A 26,894-nucleotide genomic window follows, 5' to 3' on the forward strand; every position below is an offset into this window, starting at 1 on the left:
AATATATTGCACATGTTAAATTGAAATCTAATGAATCCTAAGTTATAATACTTAATAAATATATATATACATACACACACATCAGTGGCGTTGCATGCCCATTTCGGTTGGGTGTGCTGTCGTGTGGGTTATGCAACCCATGCTACAAATTTCATGTCAATTTGTATGCATGTGCAACTGCAGAAAATTTTCTGGAGGAGGAGGGGGGGGGGGCAAAGCTTGGCAAATAATTACATCAATAAACGTCTTTTAGCATTTTTTTTAATGTAATTATTTGTCGATGTAAACTATAAATACATTATTTTCATTTTACATAGATTTTAATGATCTTTAATTCCTGGGGAAAAAAAAGTATTCTGAAGGTTTTAGCACAATTTCATATATAAAAAAATTGACCGGCATTTCATTAAAAATTAACTAATTAATTAATCCCAAATCCTAAATTAAATTATTTCAGTTTAAAAGCCAAAAAATCATAAAACTTCATTTAATGAATTCGTGAATTCATTTAACTACCTAGGATGTATGATCACATATGAAAATGAAAAAGATATAAACGTAAAAATTGCAAAATATTTAAAAATAACAGGTGTAATTAACTCTATATTTAAACCAAACCTAGTTCAAAAACAAACCAGGCTAAAAGTATACAATACATTAGCCTTACCGGTCTTAATGTATGGAAGCGAAATCTGGACAATAAAACAAAAAGGCAAACAAAGATTAACAACAGCAGAAATGAAGTTTATGAGAAAAACTGCAAAGTATACCCTATTTGATCACAAAAGAAACGAAGATATTATGAAAGAATTAAACCAAGAACCAGTAATAGAAAAAATTAAAAAATATAAACATAAATAGATGGAACACGTTCAAAGAATGAAAACAGAAAGATTAACAAAACAAGCCTTAAAGTACAAGCCATTAGGAAAAAGAAAACCAGGACGTCCTTTTAAACGATGACTTCTAAGGCCGGAACAGGCCATGCTAGGCCTAAATCCTTGATACGTATGATGATGATGATGAAAATCATAAAACTAACAAGTAATATAATACTAAATTACATACACTTTATGCTTCAATGCTGTAGATATTTTCCCATATGACCCCTCCCCCCCACCATCGATTAGAGTTGTATGACAAAATTTAGTAGACTTCTGTCTTTTCGACTCCTCCTCTACCCACCCCTCCTTTTCACTGACGATCGTCAAGTAATCTATAAATTTACAATTCACACTTCACTCAGTGACTCACCAGACACAGAAAGCAAATGAACTGGTCATTTTATGGCTTCCCTGCTGTAGGGCTGAAACTGGCCAACCCGTAATAAAATTTTAAGACAGACAAAGCATCCCATGGTCAATGGTGTAAGGTTACATATCTCAACATCACTTTTACAGTTATAATTTGTGTAATTTTTTTTTAATTGATCCCTGGTGGGAATCCCCCCCCCCCCCCGCGTGGACGCCCATGACTGTATGATTGCATTTTTATCAATGTATGAAAGTTTTGAGAATGCATAGTGCATCAGCGTTCATCTTAATTGGCCCAATGCAATTAATTGCAAGATAACTTTGAATATTTCTGCATAGAGTGGGGAAACAATCTGTTTGTTTTAGGATTTATTAGAAAACAACGAAGGAGAATGCTATATTTGGTTGGTATATTTGAAATACTCAAAGATGAAAATATGTGAACCATCATTTATAAGACGTGAGAATAGGAGATGAAAGGAAAGAATAAGTGCGAGTAGAAATACTTTCGTTAATGGCAAAAGAATTATTAATAATTAACATTTGTGATATGTGTGTCATATAAGTTGCTGGGTAGAGCAAATAACACGATCCTATAAAGTCAAGACATGAATAAGTGAATTTATGATGGCATAATTAAAAAAAAAAAAAATTTATCAGGAGACAGAGTATGGCAAGAATAAATATGGTTTGATGGAGCAGCAAATCATCTCGTAAAATTTGTTGCACTGTGTATTTCTCTGATTTGTGTATATTTTGCTCCGTTTTCTAAGAATATTCTTTTGTTTACTGAGACTCAGTATACAAAACATCCGATCATTATCAGAATTATCCACACTTTCGGGAATCCTACATTCATTAGTTTTTTGCTTGTTTTTAGTATCAGCGGTTCTTCTATCTTATCAATCTCACATATGCTAGTATTTTGTTGTAGATCAACAGAGTCTTATAATACACACAAGTATTCATTTTTATTCAGAAATAGATAATTTTTTACTGTCTGTTGTTTCCGAAGACTAGAATAAAAATGTCTCTATACTGTTAAAAAAACTCTGCAACCTCAACAGATGCTATACTGCATAAGCAAGAAAAACAATTAGCTTTTTTCTCCTAACACCAACTTTCAAATTTTCAGTTCCAGAAAACATGTTTAACAGCTGTTTGTAATAAAGCCATTGAATACAGAAAGCGCTCAACTCATGACAAGTGACACCGTTCAATTGGATTGGATGACACAATAACCAATCACAGCCTCTAGGTGGTATTGTCTCTGAGCTCACCCAGCCTCGCCTTCTGAGCAGTTTAAAAATATTAGAATGCTAAGAATTTGACCCACTGTGCCTTCTTTAAGGCACAGTGAGTCAAATTTTCAAAGGGCTCAAAGGTGTTTATGAGAAGGTCACCACATAGTATTTTCTGCCATGGCATAATTGGGTCCTGCTTCATTTAAGAGTGAATGAATTTTGTATATGTATTTTGAAAACACACTCGGGCTATTAACATGAATGTGAAGCAATGTTTACGCATCGAAAAGTGACCTCTTCATGAAGAACTACTGCTTCATTATCCTTGTGAAGAGGGCAATGAAAGATTAGTAAATTGTGTTTAATTTTAGGAATCATGCGAAGTCTGCAAACAATTAAGGGAGTCTTTAGTGGGAATAAATGCAAAAATATAATATCGGTGATACTGATATTTCATGGATGAGCACCGCACACCTAGCACGCCCGGAATATTTGCTCCTTATATATATATATCCACTTTTTCACCTACATGCTATATTTTAAAAAGACTAGGTATTTTATGATTAAACATAATTTTTACTTCAGGAATTGCATCAGCAAATTAAAGCAATAATATAAAAACTGAAGATAAAAATAAATATTATACAGAACAGAACCATATCGTTTGAATGTTACACAAGTATTAAAATTAAATTGATGTACTTAACAGTTTAATGGAACTTTTTAAATGTATCAGCATCAAATTTAACACATATTAACTTGCCTTTTTTTCCTGGTTTCATATCACCATCTGATTCATAATATTCCCTGATATCAATCATCACTTTCCCACGAAATTCTCTAACGCTTGCATATCTCATTTTTGAAAGCTACACAGAAAGGAATAATATCAAATTTACAAACGTCAAAAACACCAAACAATTTAAAATATTCTCTAGTAAAAGTTGTCAAAAATTATGCAGCTACTAATTCATAAATTTTTGAAGTAGTATAGAGGTTTCATCAACTCTTCATTTTGAGCAAATTACATTTTATTAAAAATCAATTGCATAAAAGTAATATCAGTAAAAAAGCATGCCCAAACAAGTGTCATCATCATCACCTTAATCTAGAGGTTCCAACATACCAGCAGTGCCACAATGCAAAGGGCATTTGGTGGAGACAACCTACTCTTAACACAAATGAGAATCACAGGCATGTGCTGGAGGAAGTGTTAGCCTCTGAAATGCAGTCAATGCCAAACAGCAATAAAATTTGAGATACTGAGCCATTCACCACAGAGAATCCTTATGGAGCTGGGTGCCTTTCTGTATATCATTCAGGTGGGTCAGTGTTTAACAGCAATGAATTATGTTGCACAGCATTCCTGCTGTGCAACATAATTCAATGGTCAATGTCTATGAAGATCCATCCTTCCTCCATAATGTCTGGTTCGCGGATGAAACGCATTTCCATCTAAGCAGTCACGTAAACAGACATACCTACAGGTTTCCTGGTTTCTCAAGACCTGAATTTGTCCAAGCGTCCACAGTGAGAAGGTCACCACAATTGGATCCTACTTCATTGAAAGTGGTGTAACCGTGACCTTGAACAGTGAATGCTACATCAAGAATGTGTTGGTTCTGTACACCCAGGATTTGCATAGGATGTGCTGTGCAAAAACATTCTATTTCGTGCATAGGTATTCCAACAGGATGGAGCAACCTTCCACACATCACATGGCTCTCTAGAGCCTATTATCTGAACTTCCCCAGGAGGATCATTACAAAGTTCACAGAATTCCCGTACCCTTCATATTCCAATCTCTCATTGCTTGATGTCTTCGTTTGGGATATGTTGAAGGAATGGGTATTCCACCATGATCTGCCTTCAAACCTTGAACTAAAGGATAAAATTACACAATATGTCCAGCAGATGTTGTTCTTTGTTCTCCAAGATGACAGAGAATGTTCGCATGTGCTACAAAACCCATCTTGAAAGACAAGGTGCTCAACATTTCAAGCATGTAATCTGCCATAGTTAATGCTTTATTTAACCAAGATTCCACCAATAGTTGTGGATGTACATATCAGGTATAAAACATATTTGTTAATAAACCCATTTACTCTATTAACATATCATTCTAGCTATTCAGTACTATTTTTTTGCACCATACTGTATAAATGTTACGACAAAAGAAATTACAAAAAGTGATGCTTCGATAAACATTCTGCAAAAACAGATTAGTTGTGACACTACTGCAATTCAAATATTTTGTATGCCTTGTCTTGTTCATGTTATACTCAGTTTTTTAATAATCACTTGAATTAATTTTTTTTTTTTCAATAACAATCCCACAAACATGAAGAAACAAAACCTATAGCACATTAGTGACATGTATGTGTAACTGTGGACTGAGAAAGAAGAAATCTGTAGACATTTTTCTTGAAACACTAGATGTAGTTGTTAGAGAACACTGAGAAAGTCTGTTTCCAAGAGCAGAGGCATATAGAATAAAAAGAAAATGGATGAAAAGACGGATGCATAGAGTATCTGATGACTTTCATTTAGATACAAATTTTTACATGTATCTTTATGGAAAGTGATAGAATTAAACTTATATCCCCCCCCCCACCTTATTTACAGTAACATAATACAGTTCCATTTAATATTGCAAAATTTAATTTTATAGTTATAATTATATTCAATTGTCTCCACAAAGAGAACAGAAATTGCTTTCATAAAATCATTTTACAAAACATAGTTACAAACTGTATTTTAATATCAATGTTTTCATATATTGCTCAATTTCAATCATTTGTAATGGTGACAGGCATACAAAATTAACAGTTTATGTTCACAAAATGCACTTAAATTTGGCCAACATATCAAGAAATAATTCTTTTACTTAAGTAGGCTGAAATTATATAATGAAAGTATTTTTCTTACCTTATATGTTATGGTTCAAGTAATTAATCGGTTTATATTAATGATCATTGGCTATTATTAATACAAACCAAATAATGAGGTTAAAGTAAATAATTTATGAGAATTAATCACATGAACTGTAATTATTAATACTTCTCAACAACTATTGATGGTAAATGTAATAATTTTCAATAAGCTAAGTTTGGGGGAGGGTGGGGAAGTACCACATGCCTCCCGACTTTGGAAATTTATTTTTGTTGGTTTTTGATGTACACTTAAACCCATGTTGAACATTGTGAGCAATTACCATATTTGCCGGCGTATAAGACGCACTTTTTTTCTTTGAAAATAGGTCTGAAAAACAGGGCGAGTCTTATACGCCGATACTCAGTTTTTTATTACTTTCATTTCTGGATATTTCTCTGTTCTGAGTTATGCAATTTCTTTATTGCTTCCTTGCAGTGTGTATGTGAGAGCATTCCAGTTACGTAGAGCAGTGTTTCTCAAACTTCAGACATCCACGTTCATATGATTGGTGCAGTATTAACAAACGATCGTGTTACTAAATGACACAGACAAGCCGACAGTTGAGTTGAAATGCTAATTCTCTTCAACCGAATTCCTTATATAATATCTGAAACACATTCACTATATATTTCTTCGTTTTAAAACATTCACTCAAACAAAACCATATGTTGCACTGGTTACATATGGTTTTGCTTGAGTCATACAGCATTTTCTGTGGGAGGGAGACATGCGATTCATTAGTTAGTGCCATTTTTATCCCAGTTGTCTCTAATTGCACTGTTTGCTGAGAAACATATTGCACAGCCTGCATATGTCTCTGTACTTTATTCAGTGATACAATAGGAACGTTTTACAATCTCGAACTTCACGGATACAATGAATTTTATTCTATGCTTAATGATGCATAGCCGAAAATTGCCATGGACCCCCTGAAGACCTTTCACATACCCCCAGGGGGGTACGCGTATCACACTTTGAGAAACACTGACATAGAGTTCAGTGGATGCACATGCGCTGTCATCAATGATCACAGCTGTGTCCTGTTCATTTAAACTTTCCAATTGTTGTCGCAGTTGTGAACTGTGATAAATTTCTGCTGTTAAATTTTCTCTAAATTTCTTGGCAAATTATGGCTGAAAAACATAGGCATTGTTACAATATTGCATACAAGCTACATGCGATTGCGTATGCTAAAGAACATGGAAACAGGGTTGCAGAGAGACATTCCGGACCACCCCCAATGAGAAAATCATAAGGATTTAAAAAAAGCAACTCATAGTAAACATAACCTATGAAGTAGAACTGCAAAATGGCCAGAACTTGAGGCAGAACTGAATACTTGGATTTTAGACCACACAAAAGCAGGACTTTCAGTGTCTACAAAAATGATTATTCATCAAGCGAAAGCGATAGCCACTAACAGAGAGATCGCCAACTTTACTGGATCAACATCACGGTGTTCAAGATTCATGAAGAGAAACCAGCTATGTATGCAGACTAAAACAAAAATATCACAAAAGATGCCAGCTGAATATGAAGAAAAAAATGATTGAATTACATCGCGTTATTAACGCAAGGAAACGAAATAGGAAACATGGAAGAGGTTCTGCTGACTTTTGATGTGCCCTCAAACAAAACTGTAGATTCCAAGGGCACTAAAAGTGTTACTACTGAAACTTCGGGGCACGAAAAAACTCACTACACGGGTGTTTTATCCTGCTGTGCTGATGGGAGAAAATTTCCGCCACTATTGATTTTTAAAAGGACGATGCTACCAAGAAAAACTGCTTAAAGGAGTGTTTGTACATGGTGATGCAAAAGGCTGGATGGATGAGGAATAAAGTTATGGATAGATAAAATTTGGTCTAGGCACCCTGGCAGACTGTTGAAGAAGCCTGCCATGCTAGTATGGGATCAGTTTCGTTCTCACAGAACAGACGATGTTACAAATAAACTCAAGGAATTGAAAACTCAGTTAGCTGATTCCAGGAGGTCTAACTAGTGACCTCCTTCAACCTTTAGATGTCTGTATTAATAAACCATTTAAGGGATTTATGAAGGAGAAGTGGAATAGCTGGATGCAGTCTTCAGATTTTGAGGTTATGCCATCAGGAAGAAGCCTAACATTTCGCAAGTTTGTGAGTGGGTCAAAGCTTCATGAGATGCTGTGAAAACTGAGACAGTGGTTAAATCATTTAAGAAGTGTGGAATTAATAATGCACTGGATGGTACAGAGGACAATTTGTTGTATGAGGACCCAGGTTCTGATTTAGAAGAGGCTTCAAGTGTCTCTTCATTTAGCTCTGGAGATGAATTTCTGGGTTTTGCGATTAAAAGTGGGTACTGTTTCCTAGTTAGATTAGGCATTTGTTGAAAGTAGACCTACTTATTACTTTATATTTGAAATACTGTAAATTCATTATAATATTCAGTGATAAAGTTTTTTTCCTAAAAAATGTGTACAAAAAAGGGGCGCGTCTTATACGCCGACAAATACGATAATTTAATTATGCATTGATTAAGTGAAAACTCATGCAATTTCACGTTTTTTCCCCCCTTTTTGGTTGTTTTCATTATGAAATTCTGAGTATGGTTTACATAGAAAATTACATGCGATTCCCGGCTTCACCTCCCTGCCCTGGAAGAAGTGCTTAGTACTGATTACTACATTAATGGGAGAGGTTGCTTTTTCTTATTTACGTCAGTCGCTAGTAAGTGCATACATTTCTCCACATTTTCATTGATTTTACGTACCCATAAGTGTAATGGAAGATTTAGAAATAATGAGAACACGATTTAATGACCAAGTTAATATGTTGAGATCAAAAAAAGGAAAAAATAACCAGTTATTCACAAGAGAAGAGTATTATTCATTTTTAGCAAAAGTTAAAAAGAACAAAGAGAAGGTTTCCGGCAAAACAGTCGAAGATTATCAATGGTTAAGATACGATATTGTAAAAATCAGAAATGTTGAAAAACTCATCATACCTTTAAAAGAGGTAAACCGTGAGTAGACATATCGGTACACAATAAATAACGGAAAAAACTCACGTAGAAAGATTATTTATTAGTATAATTTTCGCCTGTGTGTCAATAGGCATCTTCAGTACAGTAAGCTCAAAATTAAACACTAACTGACAATTCCAAAAAGCGCCACCTGAGTAGCTGGTGTAAGATAACTAAAAAGGTCAATAACTTTCCTAAAAAAAAAAAAAAAAAAAAAAAAAAAAAAAAAAAAAAAAAAAAAGTTTCGTCCTCCATCGGCCATGGAGGACGAAACAGAATGATGAAAGAGCTTAAAGAGAAGTATAAGAACATCACAGTTGAAATTGTTATGATATATTTGAATCTTTGCGAACCCTGCAAAAGAAATTGAGCATTCCAAAAATGGCTCGTTGTTAAACCAATTAAAAGCAGTGAATTTAATTCTAGATGTCAGATTGATGTAATTGATATGCAGTCACAAGCTGATGGCGTTTATAAATTTATAATGGTTTATCAAGACCATCTTATGAAATTTGTTCAACTTAGAGCTTTGAAAACAAAACGAGCTGAAGAAGTTGCATATCATCTATTGGGTGTATTCACAATATTTGGAGTCCCATGCATCTTGCAAAGTGACAATGGCCAGGAATTCACAAATAAAATTACTGAAGAAGTCTGCAGAACATGGAATGAGTTTAAGGTTGTTCATGGAAAACCATGGCAAAGTCAATCACAAGGCTCGGTTGAAAGAGGAAACCAAGACATTGAAAAAATGTTAGCCAAATGGCTTGAAACAAATAAAAGAACAAAATGGTCGGAAGGGATAAAATTTACTCAATTTATGAAAAACAGAGCACATCACTCTGGAATAGATCACAGTCCCTATTGAAAACATACTTACCAGTCTAGGCGCCCTGGTGGACTGTTGAAGAAACCTGCCATGCTAGTATGTGATCAGTTTCATTCTCACAGAACAGACGATGTTACTTCACTTCTTCCAAAGTAAAGAAGATCTTGAGATTATATTACAAGATCAAACTAATAAGGATGTTGAATGTCAGAAAATAATCTCAGAGAGGGAAAGCAGTATTAGGACAGAGAACGGTGACAATGTGGAAGTGGAAATAGATGATACAAGTGAAGACTTATCTGTTGGAGATACAAACAAAAACTGAAATAAGAGTGTTAGCCAAATCGAAGGAAAACAACATTCTTCTGAAACAGGAATGATCGACAAGGAAGATAACAAAATGAAAAATATAACTAATGTTGAATTAGAAAATAATGAAAAAAGTATGGTAAGTACTTCTTTTACACTCAATGAAATCACAGAAAAAATTCAAGAATCTCGAAACTCTGCTAAGCAGTCACTTAAGAAGCAAGCTGAAAAATGTTACGGCTTTCAATGACTAAATTTCCAATTGCAAATGTTCGAATAAGAATTCCAGATGTAGATAGGACTAAGACTGATAACCAGAATATTATAGCTATTATAATTTCTATTGAGAATGAAAACCTATATAAATTAGGAAAAAAATATGGTATATTAAACCAACTCTATTCGAGGAACGAATTTATCGTCTGTAAGGAAACTTTTATTTCAGTTAATGAAGTTCCTGATATTGAGATAAGTCTAAGAGAATATGCCCACAAGAATTCTAATTTAGGTGGTCAAGGTTTTCAATATTGCAATTGTACAGCCCACTAACTGAAATCGCTGCAATGTAAAAAGTCAGAAATCCTTTGTAATTCCAAGTGTCACAGAGGTCTTTCCTGCAAAAATAAGTTAACCAGACAACAATATAATCATATAATAAGGTATTCATCTCCTATTTTTTTCTGCTATTAAATAAAATATTTTTTTATAAAACATTACATTTACCAGACTTCTTTAAGAATTATTAATAATTACCGGTTCATGTGATTAATACAATAATAACCGGATTTATTACATTATGCTTAACATATACATATGCAGGCATTCAGGTAGCAACACAATTAATAGAAACAGCTGTTGAAGTTGTTTTGATTTTGTTTTTGAGATTGGAATGAGAATATGGTTCCTTTTTAGGGAAAGAGAGTAAAATGTTAAAAGAATGGAATTAGTGATCTACAAATTTATCTGAAGGGGTTTTCTTTCAAACGGAGAATATTACCAGAAGATTAATATTAAAAAAGTTGTACCGTTAAAAAAAAAATACTTCCTTTAGTAATTTGGTCTATTGTTTGTTTTCCTGCATCCTGAACATCCTGCATTTGTTCCAGTCGATTGATAAATTTGAAGACAGAACATTATCCCAAGACAAAGCGGTTTTCTTCATTCAGTGTGTATTACACAATACAGGAGACAAGAAGGAAACTATTAGACAGAGAAAGGAACTGATTTCAAGAGAATGAAAGAATGATAAATTTTTTTTTTTTTTTTTTTTTTTTTTTAAAATAACAATAATAAAAATCTCATACCAATAGAGAAAATATTAAGTGTTTCTGATTCATCAGTAATTTTCTGAAGGAGAATAAATTTTTCTGATAAGATGTTTACACTGAAAGAAAAGCTTTCATTCCTTCAATTTCAAGAAAGATTTATTAGATAAGTATGCCAACTTTAATATCAGAGTGAGATGACTTACTTTGGATCTGAATGTACTGAAATGTGGAAAGCCAAAGCTATTAATTTCTAGAAAGGATTAGCAAGGAATTGTTTAGAAAACCTTAAACACAATATTTTCTTTTTATTTCTGAAATTAAGCGTAAATCTGTGTGTCCACGTGAGAGAAAGTTTTTTAAACACATAAATTACTATATTTTGTATATTTTAATATTAATTAAAGCATTTTTTGTATTACAATTATCATGTATTATTTATGAGACTTAAGATAATTGAATGTAATATGAGGTTTATTTTAAGGTTTGAGGAAACCAATACATACCCTTTTAAAAGTATATTGGAAAGAAATCAAATAATACTTATGGAATGAACCTCTTAGGTGCATAAACACAAAATTATATATTTCATTTTCATAGATGGTAGTTGGGTGGAGCAGTTTTTCCATGAAAGCACCTGTACAAATGATAAACATACCATGTGACAGTGGCTGAAGTGACTGGATGATGGGAAAGATCAGCTGAATCTCTCTCATCAAAAAGTTTCAGAGATTTTGTGTACTACTCTAAACACACGAACAACATTCTATAGTTGAGCAGATTTAGAATTTCTTAGTAAAGGAGAAGTTTTTTTTGGAGGAAGGGGAGGGAAGAAGGTGAGGAAGCTATTGACATGTGTTTATGCTAGGAAATGCTAAAGGTTCTTCTGAGAAGAGATTGATCCTGTCTGATATTGTGTATTATACAGAGTTCAGAGACACAAATCAAGACTGTCTTGCAAAAAGGAAAGACTACATTTCAGTAGCACTGAAGGTTATCCTTTCCCTACTGTAGAATGATATGGAATTTAGTATTTAAGATTAGAAGACTTGAAGCCTAAAAAGTTTGTAAAATGTGTAAGAGAAATGAAATGTACTGTCATCAGCAAGACTATGAATAAGTTCACTGGTCACAGAGAGGTCATTTAAAAGAATTCTGAAAAGAAGTCCAAAAAGGAAAACAATCCACAATTAAATGCAGTGATCAACTACAAATTAAAGATACCAAGAAATTATATACTTGGTTTAATCCTTATCCAAGAGTAAGCAACAAACAAAATTTGATTCGTTTGCTTACTAAGGCAAGCAATGTGAAGTCATACCACCTTTATCACGAGTTGCCCCAGTCCTGAAAATACTTGGCGCAAACTTTGTTTGCTTACACTTGGAGAAAGGATTAAACCAAGCATACAATTTCTTCGGAGATCTTTAATTTATAGTATAACCAAGTGGAAAAACTTTCAAACAACTACTGTCCCTAATCCAGAGTATTATAATAAGTTGAGACACCTTTTGGCAACTTGTATATGAAAATATGACTTCTGCATTACTTTAACCTTGGTATCCCCTCTGGGTCTAGCCCCCACTGATGATACCTCAATAAAGGCCGAAACTGATTGGGCAGTGACCCTTTCTATAATGCACAGCATTATACATGTCCACAAGGAGAAGTGTTTTGCATTATGGGATAATAAAGCAAGTGATATGTAGTCATACAAGTTGCCCCAGTGCTGAAAATACTTCAGGTGCAAACTTTGTTTGCTTACACTTGGATAAAGGATTAAACCAAGTATATAATTTCTTGGTATCTTTAATTTATAGTATAACCAAGTGGAAAATTTTTCAACAACGATCAACTACAAAGCTGGTTACTCAGTTACACAGGGTATAGATGGGTGAAAATTTACTGAGCAGGACTCAGTACAAGACATGATCAAATGCTCTGAATATGTAAAGAACAGCACATTTCTCCAAACCTTTATATAAGCAGAGGATCTAGAGCAGCAGAATCCATAATTTTTTTAATGTGGCTTCCAGCCACAAAAGGTTATATGCAAACCTACAGTACATTTGTACCATGGGTGGGCTAAGGATTTTTTTTTTTTAAATCAATTTTACATTTTTGTATTTGTTACATGGTTCAGAAACTATGCTCTTGAGACCAAACATGGAACAAATACAATAATGTGAGCACACCACCTTAGAAGCCACTTCAGGCTTCTAAGGTGGTGTGCTCACATTAGGTGATAACATTCATTCCTCATCTAAAGACAATCATAAACATCAATGCCTATGGGTGAATTCAAACCTGAAGCCTGTTGGTTGCAGAGCAGATACACCAACCAATTGGCCAACAAGGCTGGCATACCATACTGGGTGTTGCTATTAACTGGCAAGCCCTTAAGTAATGCAGTTGACTGTTAATGACTTTCTCCATTATTCTGGAGGGTAATGAGCCAGACTTTTTTGGGGAGAATGAGCTGAATGTAGGCCTGCTCTACCAAGTATTTTGATAAGTGTAAGATGAGTACAGTAGAGTGTAGAGAAAACAGATGCTAGTTCTGGGGCACAACTTTACAATATATTTTTGCCAGGATGGCAAGAAGACCAAGATTTAGGTGGATTGATTCAGTAAGAAGTGCCTTAGAACATGAGATCTAAGATCAGTAAAGTCCTGAGAGAACAGATTTGGAGGAAAATTATCGACAGGAAGTTAGCAATGATGTAAACTTTTCATTTAGTGCTATCATAATATCCAGTATTCCCCCCCCCCCACACACACACACCACAAGGGGATATATCAGGAAATGACAATGGTTGAGGGATATGTATGCCCAAAACCACCTTGATCAGAGCCTTTCTTCTTTGAATAAAAATTGCCTCAAAGACTGAAAAAAGGCAGAATTTGAAACTTTGAAGCCCAAAAACATGCTTGAGACCAAATAAGAATTTGAATTTTTATATATGATCTTGACAGGCGGCTAAAAAAGCAAAATTGGTCCCATTCTGTTATTTTCATCCCATCAGCATATAGTGTTTTGAAAGTGGGGAAAACCAACTTTTTTTTGGAATCTTTCTGGGTATTAAGTACATCCTCATAGTAATTTTTTAAGGATTACGAATGTCTGCTATATGAACAAATGGAAAAGTAAAAAATTAATAGCCACTTAAAAAAATAACCTGGTTAACTACAAAGATGACTTGATTTATTCACGGAGTGGCACTATTTTTTTGCCACATTATTTGGCAAGAGTCAATGTTATCATGGTGGGGTAAGCATGCAAAAGCTCATTGAAAATTACATTTGTCACCAAAACCAGTGTCAGCCTTTTGTTCTAGCAACATTGCTTAAAGAAAGATCTGGGAAAAAAAAAAAAAAAATTGACAACAATGTATCACAGCTACATTCAGTCAATAAGAAAAATTGTCACCATAAGCCAGCCTCGTTGGCCAAGTAGTTAGTACATCTGCTATCCAACCAATACAACAGAATTTGAAACATGCAGTTTCAAGCATGGATGTTTGTGATTAACTTTAGGTGGTAGATGAATTTCATCTAGTGTGAGACCACCATCCCACTTAACAGAGATAAAACTTTTTCTGGTCTCAAGAACAGGGTTTCTAGAGCGAGTAAAAAATTAACAAAAATATAAAAATCCTTAGCACACCCACAGTACTAATGTTCAGCAATTTACAGTCTTTCGTGGTGGGAGTTAAAGTAAAATTAACTAAAAGAAAACATAGGCACTTCAAACTGTAGTGCATGTGTTCTTTACAAATCCTCAGGATAAGAAATTACATTACACATAAGTTACTGGGATAAAAATCAAATTCTATATTTTGAAAGTTTTATTCTACTTTTGATTTAAATGCTGGTGATTTGCTTATTATTCACCACTCAAGAGGTCCGAAAAAAAGGACTAAGCATGCTAAAAGATGCCACAAAAAAAATTGCGGTTTTCTTTCTTTTCAAAAGACTGTCTTAGCTGAAGGAATGAAAACAACAGAATTGGACCAATTTTGCTTTACATCCAAGCATCAAGAATATCTTTCATAAAATTGAAATTTTTTAGTCTCTGATATAACTTTTTAAGCTTCGATTCCTGTCATTTTATTATTATTTATTACATTTTTATTTTATTTTACACAGGAAAGAGTGCAAGAAGTTTGTTGACTAATCCTACTACTGATTATACCACCTAATTTTTTCCCCTTATTTCAGTTTCTATAACCAGGGTGTCCCATAAGTTTCTAGATATTTCAATAATTCATAAAAATTAGAAATATTGGTATATTAGAGTGGGGTTCGCACAAAAGTGAATCGCAAGGAGGGGGATTCTTTTTGGTGGGGTGAAAAAAAATTTACTTCAAATTTTCACCGATAGAGGTGCTGTACCACATGCACCATTTGCAAATATGTGCAAATGAGAGGTCTATGAAATGCAGTGTGTACTGCTGACAGCTAAGTAATGAATGCAAGCAAATTCCCAGTCATTGGGGGGGAGGGGGGACAGAATTATTTTTGTTAAAAGAAAAATTTGTTGCTGTGATGCTTACTTTGGTGGTGTGATGATTATACACCATGAAGGATGTAGAATAGTGACATTTTCACTATGCCCGTGATTCTTGCAGCTTCCCATGCACTGCTTACACCGCTTGTTGATAGTGCCGCTAGGACATTCATTTGTGATACCACAATGCTGGTACAGGCATTGGATAACACTGGTTTTTAAGTATTTTTACTTATTTCCATCTCTGATACTGATTGTGTAATTTTTCAGAGCGAGTTAGTTGACTAACTCTTAAAAAAAAAAAAAAAAAAAAAAAAAAAAAAAAAAAAAAAAAAAAAATTGTGACCTGCAAAAATCTTTGAGGGCGATCTGACAAATTTCCAGGTTTTCTCAAAACCTCGTATTAGAGACTGTATTCTGGCAGGAGTGATAGGACCTCGACCTTTCTTCATTCTTTTCTGCATTCGAAACTTTCAAAAAACTTCCGCTACCGATTTCCCACTTGCATATGACAACTTCACTAACAATATCTTATCCACATGGATAGGCTTATGTGTTCGTCACACATGTTGAATTGGATTTAAATGGTATTGATGCAAACACAGATTGATAAGAAAATAACTATTTATTAACTTGAAAGCTAATATTTTGCTGGTATTATATCCAGCATCTTCAGAGCACACAAAGTTTGTTACAAATGCGAGACGACCACAATTCGATGTAACAGTGGGGCTAATATAAGTAATTGCAGCATGCAACACAAGACTAAAGTCCTAATACGGCGCCATCTAAAAAAAAATAATAATAATTAAAAAAACAGTAGTCCAAATAGTCCTTGAAAGTTTTGGAAAAAAAAAAAAAAAAAAATTTATTTGATCTTAGGATGACTGTCTCCCAAATCTTTGGTAGATTTATACAGCCATACTTGTTAAGGTTTGGAGTATGTTTTAAGGCTTCTGTTGATTCCAGGAACAACCTCTCTGACTTGTAGAAGCTTCTGTACAATACTTTTGTTTTTTTCCAATTGATCCTGTGTGCTGGGCTATCCAAAGCATGGCCCGACTTGCATAGCGAAAGTGCTGGATATATCTCGTGTTCACTGAGACAGATGTCCACAGTTCTTCCTGTCTGTCCATAGTACGCTCGATGACAAGAAAGGGCACTTCATACTCCTGGATGTGACAAAGGAGTGAATTTGTCCTTAGGTGAACAGATGAGAGTTGCTAATTTCACATCATTGTTAATTCCGTAAACTAATTACCAGTCCTGAAGATGGCAACGTGACGTTGCCGAAATATAGAGGTTATTTATTAAAGTTACCTTTAATTAATATACTTTATATGCGTTGTTAATTCCGTAAACTAATTACCAGTTAGATCTATGTATTGTATTAGTTTAATCCAAAGAGTCTAATTTAGGAATTGTTAGTTTGATGCATCCTAATTTGTAAATGGTCTAAATTTCCAAATGAAAATAAGAAACCCTTACTTAGTTGCCAAGTAAAACGAAAACTCGTTGCAAAGGTGGAGCAAGCTACCAACATTCCTATCTCAGTATCTCCTATAGCTTGCTCGACCTTTGCAACGAGTTGCCCTGGTATTGTACCACCTTACCCCAGTCCTGAAGATACTTTCAGGCACGCAAACTTTGTTTGCTCACACTTGGATAAAGGATTAAACTAATTTTATTATACTCTAACCAATTTTATTATACTCTAACCAAGTGAAAAATAAACTTTCAACAGTCTTGCATCTGTGGGCATACAGTAACCAGGTTTGACTTGTAAACTTCTTATTCATTAAAAATGAATTACCCTGATATATTTCATCATCATCATCATCAAATTCCTGCCATGTACCCTCAAGGGGTGTACAGGATATGACAGTACTACATGAAAAAATTACATCATTACTAACTTCCTATCTACAATTTTCCTCCAAATCAGTCTGTTACTTGTCAAGACTCCAACATTATCAGATCTTATATTTCTATCGTCTAAGGCACTTTGTACCGTATCAATCCACCTATATCTTGGTCTTCCTCTGGGTCGTTTTCCTGCCAACCTGGCAGAGAACACTTGTTTTGCTAATCTTTCCTCTCCCATTCTATTTAAGTGACCATACCATCTGAGATTAGCTCTGCTAACGCATTCCTGGATGCTGACAATGTCAAGTTCTTTCCTAATATCCTCATTTTTAATATGATATTGCCATTGATGCCATCTGTTCACGCCTCTAATCTTTCTCAGGACTCTCATATCTGCGGTCTCTAGTCTTTGGTCAAGTGTTTTACTTCTGACCCAGCTCTCAGATCCATAAGTTAAAATTGGTTTGAACACAGTCTTGTATACAGCTAATTTAGTGTTCCAACTAATTTCTTTCTTATTCCATATGAATTTATTCAATTGACTTCCCACGATACCAGCTTTGCTGATTCTGTTGTCTATTTCTATATTTAGTTTACCATCTTCAGTAAAAATTGTGCCTAAGTAGCTGAAATGTTTTACTTGTTCCACAGGTTCTCCATTCACAACACAGTTGACATTTTCAACAAGTCTACCTATTTTCATTGTCTTTGTCTTTTTATTGCTGACCTTCATACCATATCTTTTACAACAGCTATTCAATTTAGTCAGAGAATCTTGCAGACTTGTAGCAGATTTATTTAGAAGTATAACATCATCCGCATAAAGCAAAGAGCTTACATTAACATCTCCAATTTTGATATCAGGTTTAATACCACATTCCTTCATAATGTGATCCATATAGATAATGAATAACAGAGGGGATAATGTACATCCTTGTCTCACACCAGATTTAACATTAAACCATCTTCCTGTACTTCCTTCAGTTCTAACTGCTGACTCACAACTCAAATAAAGACTAAGTATTGCTTGATATAATGCCCCATTGACACCATATAACTGCAGCGTATTGAATAGCTTCTCTCTTGGCACCTTGTCATATGCCTTTTCCAAATCGACAAAACTTAAATACAGATCTTTGTTATATTCCCATGATTTGTCATAAAGTGAAGATCTGATCCTGACAGCCTCTATTTGACCTAAATCCAGCTTATTCTTCACCAAGCTTTTCTTCCACAATTCTTCTGAACCGTTTCTCAAGTATACTTGCATATATCGTAACAGTAACACTCAATATGGATATACCTCTGTAATTCTCACATTCAGTTTTATTTCCCTTTTTATATATGGGTACTATGAGAGCTCTACTCCAATCATCGGGAATTCGTCCCTCTGTCCAAGCTTTCTGAACTATGCAGTGCAGCCACTGTAAGACTTTTATACCACCATACTTCAGCATTTCTGGTCGAATATCATCTACTCCTGCTGCCTTTCCACATTTCAAGCCTTTGATGGCTTTTTCTACTTCAAGTATGGATATGTATTCCTGACTGCATGCCTGGTCAGTGTTTTTTTATCACTGTGCTGTCATCACTGCTTGTTTCATTTAGAAGTTTTTCAAAGTAATTACTCCATACTTCAAGGATATCTTTTTCTCCTGTTTTCATTTCACCTTTATCATCTCTAATTCCTTTTACAGCACTCTTTCCTCCATTCTTAAGCTTCTTCAACAACCTCCAGAATATTTTGCCACCTTCTTGATATTTATTTTCTATATTCTTGCCAAAGTCCTCCCATGACTTTTGTTTAGCTAGTTTTACACACTGTTTAGCTTTCTTACATTTGTCTCTGTATTCTGTAAGAGTAAAAGCTGACTTATTTGCCAGGAACATTTGACATGCTTTCTTCTTTTCCTTCACTGCCTCTTTAACTTCCTGTGTCCACCAGGGAGTTCTGATTTTTTTATCTTTGCACACAACCTCACCACATGCCTCTCTGCCAGAATCAATCAATGTTTCCTTCAGAGTTTGCCACTGAATCTCCAAGGTTTGATTCCTGTTCTCAAACTCTTTCATTTTCTTTTCAATAATATTTCTGTATTTTAGTCTACAGTTTACATCTGAGAGCTGCTCAACTTTTATTCGCTTTAAAACTTTCTTACATGTTATTCTTTTCAATATGAAATTCAATTTTATCCTGCTCAAGACTAAATAGTGATCACTTCCAATTTCAAATCCTCTGTACACTCTGGTGTCCTGCACCAGGGAGAAAACATCACTATCAACAATAACATAGTCAATGAGACTTTTCTTATTCCTAGCCTCTTCTCTCCATGTGAATTTGTGCACATTTTTATGTTGGAACATGGTGTTAGTAATAACCAGTCCATGTCCTGAGCAGAAATCCAACAGATATTTGCCATTATTATTAGCTTTGCTCTTTTCTCCAAATTTTCCCAAAATATTTTTGTATGTCTCACAATCATTTCCTACTCTACTATTTAGATCCCCAACAAGGACCAACTTTTCCTTTTTCATTGTGTCAGTTGCTTTTTCTAAAGCCTCAAAAAATTCCTCCACTTCTACCTTAGTAGAACCTTCTGTGGGACCATAGGCACAAATAAGTCTCATTGTCCAGTTCCCCATTCTCATATTTGCCCACATTACTCTACTTGAGACTGACTGCCATTCAAGAAGATTAGCCTCGTATTTTGTGTTGAATACTATGGCTACTCCTTCTTTTCCTTGATTGTTATTGCCTGAATATAACATTTTGTATTTATTGCTCAGAAAGATCTCACCAGTTTTGGTCTTTTTTGTTTCAGTCACCCCTATTATGTCGATCTGGTACTTATCTAATTCCTCAGCTAGCTCCATTTCTTTGCCATTCAGGCTTCTTACGTTGATAGTACCGATCTTTAACTCTGGTGATGTTGAGTTGGGGTTTGTTTTCAGATTTGTTCCAGTAGCTGACTTTTCGCTGTTCGCCCTGGTTCCCTGGCGAAAACAACGGGGGCCTTGTTTAACCGGGCGACGCCCCAGCCGGCATGAAATTTTGTCATGTTGTACCATCATTTTTTTATTTTGGTTTAACCAATAAGAATACAATTTGGTCGGCTAAATCCCAAATTGCCAGCCCATCCTCGTTCGTTCAGTATCAAAGTAGATACCCAACAGGGTGCACCACGAGAAGGTGAGGATTGGACATTAGGTCAGAAGCCCTGGTCGGTTCTCCGCATTCCTTTAAAGGCTATGTGGAGGTCTCCTCTCAGTTATGGCTGACAGCATCTTAGGAAGAACACAAAAAAAAAAAAAAAAAAAAAGAAGAGCTCAAAACGCTTCCAATATCTTTTCTATGAACTGAGAAATACTGGTACATATTAGGCACATCATCATCATGCACAGTCTATACGTTGTTGTGTAAACTCTGTATGTGATTGCTGACATAAGAGGTTGCAAATGTTACATATACATTAATTACTTCCAGATGTCACAAAGTAAAAGTCCTTAGGTTCTATTAAGTGCTATGTAAGTGAATGGCCTTGGAAGACTCCTTTAACAATCTGACGAAAGTATTCTATTCTAAGTAAGGCATAGAGGAAGCTTGCCAATCTGTGTCCAACAAGTAAGTTTTTCTTCTCATTTTCAAACAGTACCTACATTTTTTTTTTTTTTTGTATTATGGATTTCGAAACTTCTCCCAGTTTGACATACGTGCAAATTTTCTCCAAGAACAAGGAATCTTGTATACCCCAGCCATTCTACCATTTGTAGAATGAAATGTCTCTAGGGGAACATAAAACTTTGAAGTGTTAAAAGATTCGAAGGTTGTTCCGATGTTGACTGATTTTAATAACAGAGTTATTTTTCTTAATGCGTTGCTGATGTACAGTAAGGAGACCATGCCTTAATTAATTTGAGGTAACACAGAACAGGTCACTGGAAAATAAGTATCTTAGTAACAGCTTTGGGTAGCCATTTTGGAGGAACTGCCCAAATAGGATTTAAAGTTTTCTTTCAATTTCATTGTTCGAATATAGTTAAAATGTCCACTTTTTAAGGTATTTTTGTGTTGAGGGTGATAGAATGAACCTGCATGTAAATACCAGTCCATGTGGGTTTGTTTCCTGTAAAAATCTTATGTTAATCCTCTAGCATTGTTTTGGTTAACAAGTGTTAGATCTTGAATGATGGCTCTATCGAGAATAGAACTGCACCATTCAAGATTTAACAAGAACAATATCAAGCAAAAGCACGCTTGTACTCTTAGCAAAAAACAGACATATTATGTGAAGATGCAGATATTAACTTTGCTTATAAAGGGAATTAAAATATAAAGGAAGAAGTTTAATCTTAAATTAAAATGAAATCGAAGAAGGAAATAAATATTAAAGTGTACTATGTTTAAAGTTATTGTCTAATATAGATGGAATCTTAATGTGTCAAAAATATCAATATTAAACTGTGCCATGTATAAAATCGTATCGTCGTGCAAACGAAAATTCAAAGGTTGCAGTTTGACCACCAAAGATGACGTAACGAACGATGAGTAGGCATTTGTGGAAGGCACTCAAAATTCGAGTTCGCCGAAGAGAGCGATCCTTGTTCAGCGAGGAGGTGACATCATTCGGTGACAGCAAATAGGAAAGCATCGTATACAAGTTTCGAGTACAAAAGAGGTTGCTATAGAAGAGTTTAAAAATGAACTCACATGGCTTGAGACTCTCTTTTTTTGGCTCCTTTTATGTTTCTGGTTTTGGTTCCTGTGGTGTTCCCGGGTCGCGTGTGCCCTCCACGTGGGTTTCTGGCTTGTAGTTCCGAAGCGGATCAGCATGGCTGATATCCGATAAAACGTCTGAAGACGGCATAGCGGCAACGTGTTTCCAGTTGCTGAGTGGCGTGAACCGAAGAAGTTTAGCACGAGATGATGGCAGTGTTTCAGGTTTTGGCCATCCGTTTGGTTCTAACCGATGAGAAAGCAGCAAAGGATTCCCTTTGAAGGTAAATGTGTTAAAAGCAGTGACACGAAAAGTTTGCCCAGAAGAAACAAGGGGCTAATTCGGGACGAGCATGTGACTCCACGTGGCGGTAGATCACCGTACAGACGGACAATCCATAACAAAGAACAGACGGAAAGATCGAGAATCGTCTAATAAGGTGGTAACGTACAAATCTTCATTTTATGTATTATCTATTAGTGACGAATGTGTAAAATGGACAGAGATTAGAAAAGAAGATAGTGAGATTTTAGAGACAGTTTCCTGTGTTATGTTGATTGAATTGGACTGGTAGTCTACGTTCATAAATTGTCTAAACCCAAGTTAACGTGTATGGGCCGTTAGTAGCTGTAATCTAGTTTGATATCGAGAGCCATGTTTGTGATTTAGATGAATCATGAGCGTGTATAAATAACTTGCCTGTTTGATTACCTTTGCCTTGCTTTACCTGTAATTTAGTATTGATCTTGATTAGCTTTGAATATGTGTTGTTCAAATTGTAAAGTTCTTAGATAATTAATAAACATGCTTTCCCATGTATACCTGGGCTTGTCTGAGTAAGAGATTGAATTTTACCACTCACAAAAATATCGAACCTATGCTTAGAGGGAAAAGGGGAAATTTAAGATTGTCAAGGACATGACTGTATACAAATTTACATACCTACTTAAATTAGATAAAGTATTACATGATTTCTGAGGTTTCTCTGGATAAGAATTTCTATCTTAGAGCTCTGACTGGCATAGTATAAATAAATAAATTTTGTCAGAGCTCAAAACGGGAAATGGTCCCAGATGGTCAGTTTAGAAGTTATATCTCAGTAGGCACAAAGGAGAACAATAGAGGTGAATTATAGGCGAAAACGAAAATACCTGAGTTTGTCTGAGTAAGAGATTGAATTTTACCACTCATGAAAATATCGAACCTATGCTTAGAGGGAAAGGGGAAATTTAAGATTGTCAAGGCCATGACTGTATACTGAGAACTCTGAAATTTACTTACCTACTTAAACTAGATAAAGTATTACTTGATTTCTGGGAAGGTTTCTCTGGATAACAATTTCTATCTTAGAGCTCTGACTTGTGCAGCATAAAGAAATAAATTTTGTCAGAGTTCAAAACAGGAAACAGCCCCAAAAGGTCAGTTTAGAAGTTATATCTCAGTAGGCACAAAGGAGAACAATAGAGGTGAATTATAGGCGAAAACAACTACTTAATACAAGGATATCCAGGAATGGTAATTTACTATCCTGCTCTATTTCAAATGCGAATTAGATTTTCGGCTGGTTGGTTTATAATTTCTTTGGCACAAAGATAACACAGGTCATACTGTGACATACCAAAGGTTACAACTAAGTAGTTACAGAAAATTGTAATCAATGTCTGTACAAAAATCTAGTTCTACAAAGCAGCATCTACAGATAAACAGAACTGCTGCAGAGGGCACAGCAACACACAAGGTCAGAGGTTATTACGATAGTACAAAAATAGTTAACAATATAAGTTAATACACAAAATATGCAATACCAAGCCAAGGAATGCAGTATTTACATATATGTAAAATTATAACAGGTGCTTTTACAGTAGTAGAAAAATAGGCAAAAAGGGATTATTATACATGATGAAAATTAAATTTAGCAATACATATAAACAGAATTACTAGAAGGTATACACAAATAGATAAGGTGTCCTACAGCAATACATTATTAGTCGAAAAATAAAGTAGTAAATAAAATGTATATATAAAATTTAAGTTAAACAATGCAGTATCTGCATATAAACAAAAATACTGAAGAGGTTTCAGCAGTACATAAATAGATAACAGTACAGGTTAACATATGCATACATAAAACAAGTCAAGGAAAGCAGTATCTACATATAGTAAGATTACGACAAATGCTATTATACTAATACATAAAGAGTCAAAAAGGAATTATTATACAGCATATATGCATAAAAATTAAGTTTAGCATTGTGGTATTTACATATTAACAAAATTGCAACAGGATGAGACAAATATACAAGACCAAGCCCTACATTAATACATAATTGGTCAAAATTTAAACTAATGAATGATATGTATGTATAAAAGTTAAGTTAAGCAATACATTATTTACATATAAACAAATTTACAGTCGTGTTTGTACAAATTGATTCTTTCTAAAAAATTGAAAACATCATACAATCTGCCTGAGTCTGCTAGCATTTCCATGACTGTACTCTAGTGGACAAAACTGTGGAAACCTTTTGAAAAAGTGCATTTTTGAGGTTTAATGGCTCATAACACCACTTTTTTTGGTGTAATACCATAAAATTATATATCAGCGGAAAGATAATTTAATCAAGAATTTAATGCAACAAAGTTTGTTCAATTATCTGTATTCTATATTCTATGAAAAGTTATAGCCAAATAACCAGAAAAAAGAAGCACAACTTGCTTAGGTTGATATGAAGTAACTTTCCTTCATTTGAATGTAGCCAATGAGCATGTGTTTAGAGAGCCAATCAGATGTCATCTTGTTCTGGCAATGAGCCAATAAGGTCACAGTAGGATTCAGTTAATGTCATGTATTGGAGCTGAGAGAAGGACAATTGTCAGTGTGTTATGTGATTGCTACCAAGTTGGTTGGGTTTTTTTTTTTTTGTGTGTGTTCTTTCATTTAGTGAGCTTGTAAAGTGTAATAAAATTAAAGAAATGGCACAAAGAGTTGACTGGTCACCCAGAAAGCGATGCAAAATAGTACTATTAAGTGAACAAGGCTACAGTTATGAAGAAATTAGAAGAAAAATTGGTGGAAACTTAACCAAAGGTGGTATTTCAAAAGTTTTGAAGAGGTATAAAGAGACTCAGTCACTACAAAACCAGACTGGTAAAGGCAGGAAAAGGTGCACAACAGCAAGTGATGATAGAAGAATTGAGAGACTGTGCCTACGTGACAGAAGAAAATCATCTGGGTGTATACAAGATGACATGGCGCAATACAATGTGAAGTTGAGTGCAAGGACTGTTCGGCACAGACTGCAGGAATTTGGTCTAAATGCTAGAATTCCACGAAAAAGCCATTTTGATCTCTCAAACAAAGGTTGAAAAGATTAAACTGGTCTAAAACCCATGTTAACTGGACAGCGGAAAAATGGGACAGTGTCATTTGGATTTTGATGAGACCAAAATCTCCTTGTTTGGTAGTGATGGCATAAAATATGTAAGGAGAAGAATCGGAGAAGATTTGCATCCTGATTGCATTACACCTACCGTGAACCACCCACTTAGTGTTATGATCTGGGCTTGTATGACATCAAAAGGTGGGCAGAATTTGCGTGATTAATTATTATTATTATTATTTTCGGGCTACTCCAGGGAGTCCTTAGACTCATCGAGGGAGGCCCTAAACATCATGTTCACACAACTATATGACATTCTCACAGTAATTATCATACCTTGCCTTGAACTCGCTGTCATAGCACCCACAACAGACTCTGGCAGCTTATTCAACTCATTTACCACTCTAAAAGTAAAGAACCCAGCTCTAACACCCCTGCTAACCACACTCTTGTCTTTATCCCTTATCCAGTTCAGCCGTCACCTTGTTATAAAACTTGAGCAAGTTACTCAGGCATGATCTACCCTTTACAAAGCCATGCTGTCCCCTGTACGGTATCTCATTTTCATCAATCCATTCCTGTATTTTTCTCTTGACTACTTTCTCCAAGACCTTGACAACAACTCCTGATATGCTGATCAGTCGGTAATTTGCAACCATAGTCTTGGATCCTCCTTTATGCAGTGAAACTATTTTCCCCTCTTTCCACACCTTCGGGACTAAACCAGACCCGAGACTCAGATTAAACAATATGGTCAAGGGCACTGATAATTCCTTAGCCGCTTGACGCAAGACCCGTGCCAGTATACCATCCAATCCCACAGATGTATTCACATTAAGGTTCTGTAATAGACTATTCACCTCCACTTCATTCATCACAATTCCCGTATAAACTAATGGCTCCTTCATTTTTTCAATGTCACCACCTGGATGATATACTTTTGCAAAGTGCGTGCTCAGTAACTCCACTATATCGACTGGTTCAGTGACCTCCTTACCATCGCCATTCCTTAAAATCATTTTGCCATGTACGGTTTTTTCCTTGCTTGCAGCATATTGAAAGAACTGTTTGGGATTCTCTTTTGCTTGCATAGCTAGTTTCCTTTCATAATCGGCTTTTGCTGTTTTTACCACATTCGTTACCCTTCTAGCCTGCACTTTATACCGTTCGTGTGCCTGCAGGTCACCCCTTTCTTTAAATTCCCTCCAGAGTTGTTTCTTTTTTTGCAGCTCAAGCTTAATGGTGTTATTCATCCATTTAACCCCTACTTGTTTTACTATTCGGACCCTAGGTATACAATCAGCCATAACCTCCTGTAAATGCTCCTTGACCACTTCCCATGCTCTATCGACGTCCAGCCCTTGCAGTTGTACATGCCATGGCACTGATCCAAGCAATCTCCTAAGCTTGTCATACTTGCCAGCACGGTAATTCCACATATACCCTGTCTTAATCAAAAATTCCACACCTTTAGCCACCTCTCAGGTCAAGACCTTATGATCACTCTCACCAATAGGTGGCAACATGGTCACATTCATTACAGTCAAATTGTGAGATGCTATTACCAGGTCAAGCACTCTCAC

The 26,894-nt window shown here is 35.1% G+C and overlaps 1 protein-coding gene across 3 annotated transcripts in view; it reads right to left on the reverse strand.

The window, feature by feature from the left end:
- Ssb-c31a (single stranded-binding protein c31A) overlaps positions 1 to 26,894 on the reverse strand; it is a 79,897-nt gene that overhangs the window by 12,511 nt on the left and 40,492 nt on the right. For all 3 annotated transcript variants that reach the window (XM_090406222.1, XM_090406224.1, XM_090406223.1), the window contains exon 4: positions 3,261 to 3,366. In XM_090406222.1, the coding sequence (XP_090262348.1) occupies positions 3,261 to 3,366 (106 nt within the window). The remainder of the gene's footprint in view (positions 1 to 3,260; positions 3,367 to 26,894) is intronic.

This window comes from Typopeltis vanoorti, chromosome 16 (assembly GCF_054136105.1).
Source record: "Typopeltis vanoorti isolate ZY-2024b chromosome 16, IOZ_Tvanoo_1.0, whole genome shotgun sequence".
Classification (NCBI taxonomy): Eukaryota; Metazoa; Arthropoda; class Arachnida; order Uropygi; family Thelyphonidae; genus Typopeltis; species Typopeltis vanoorti.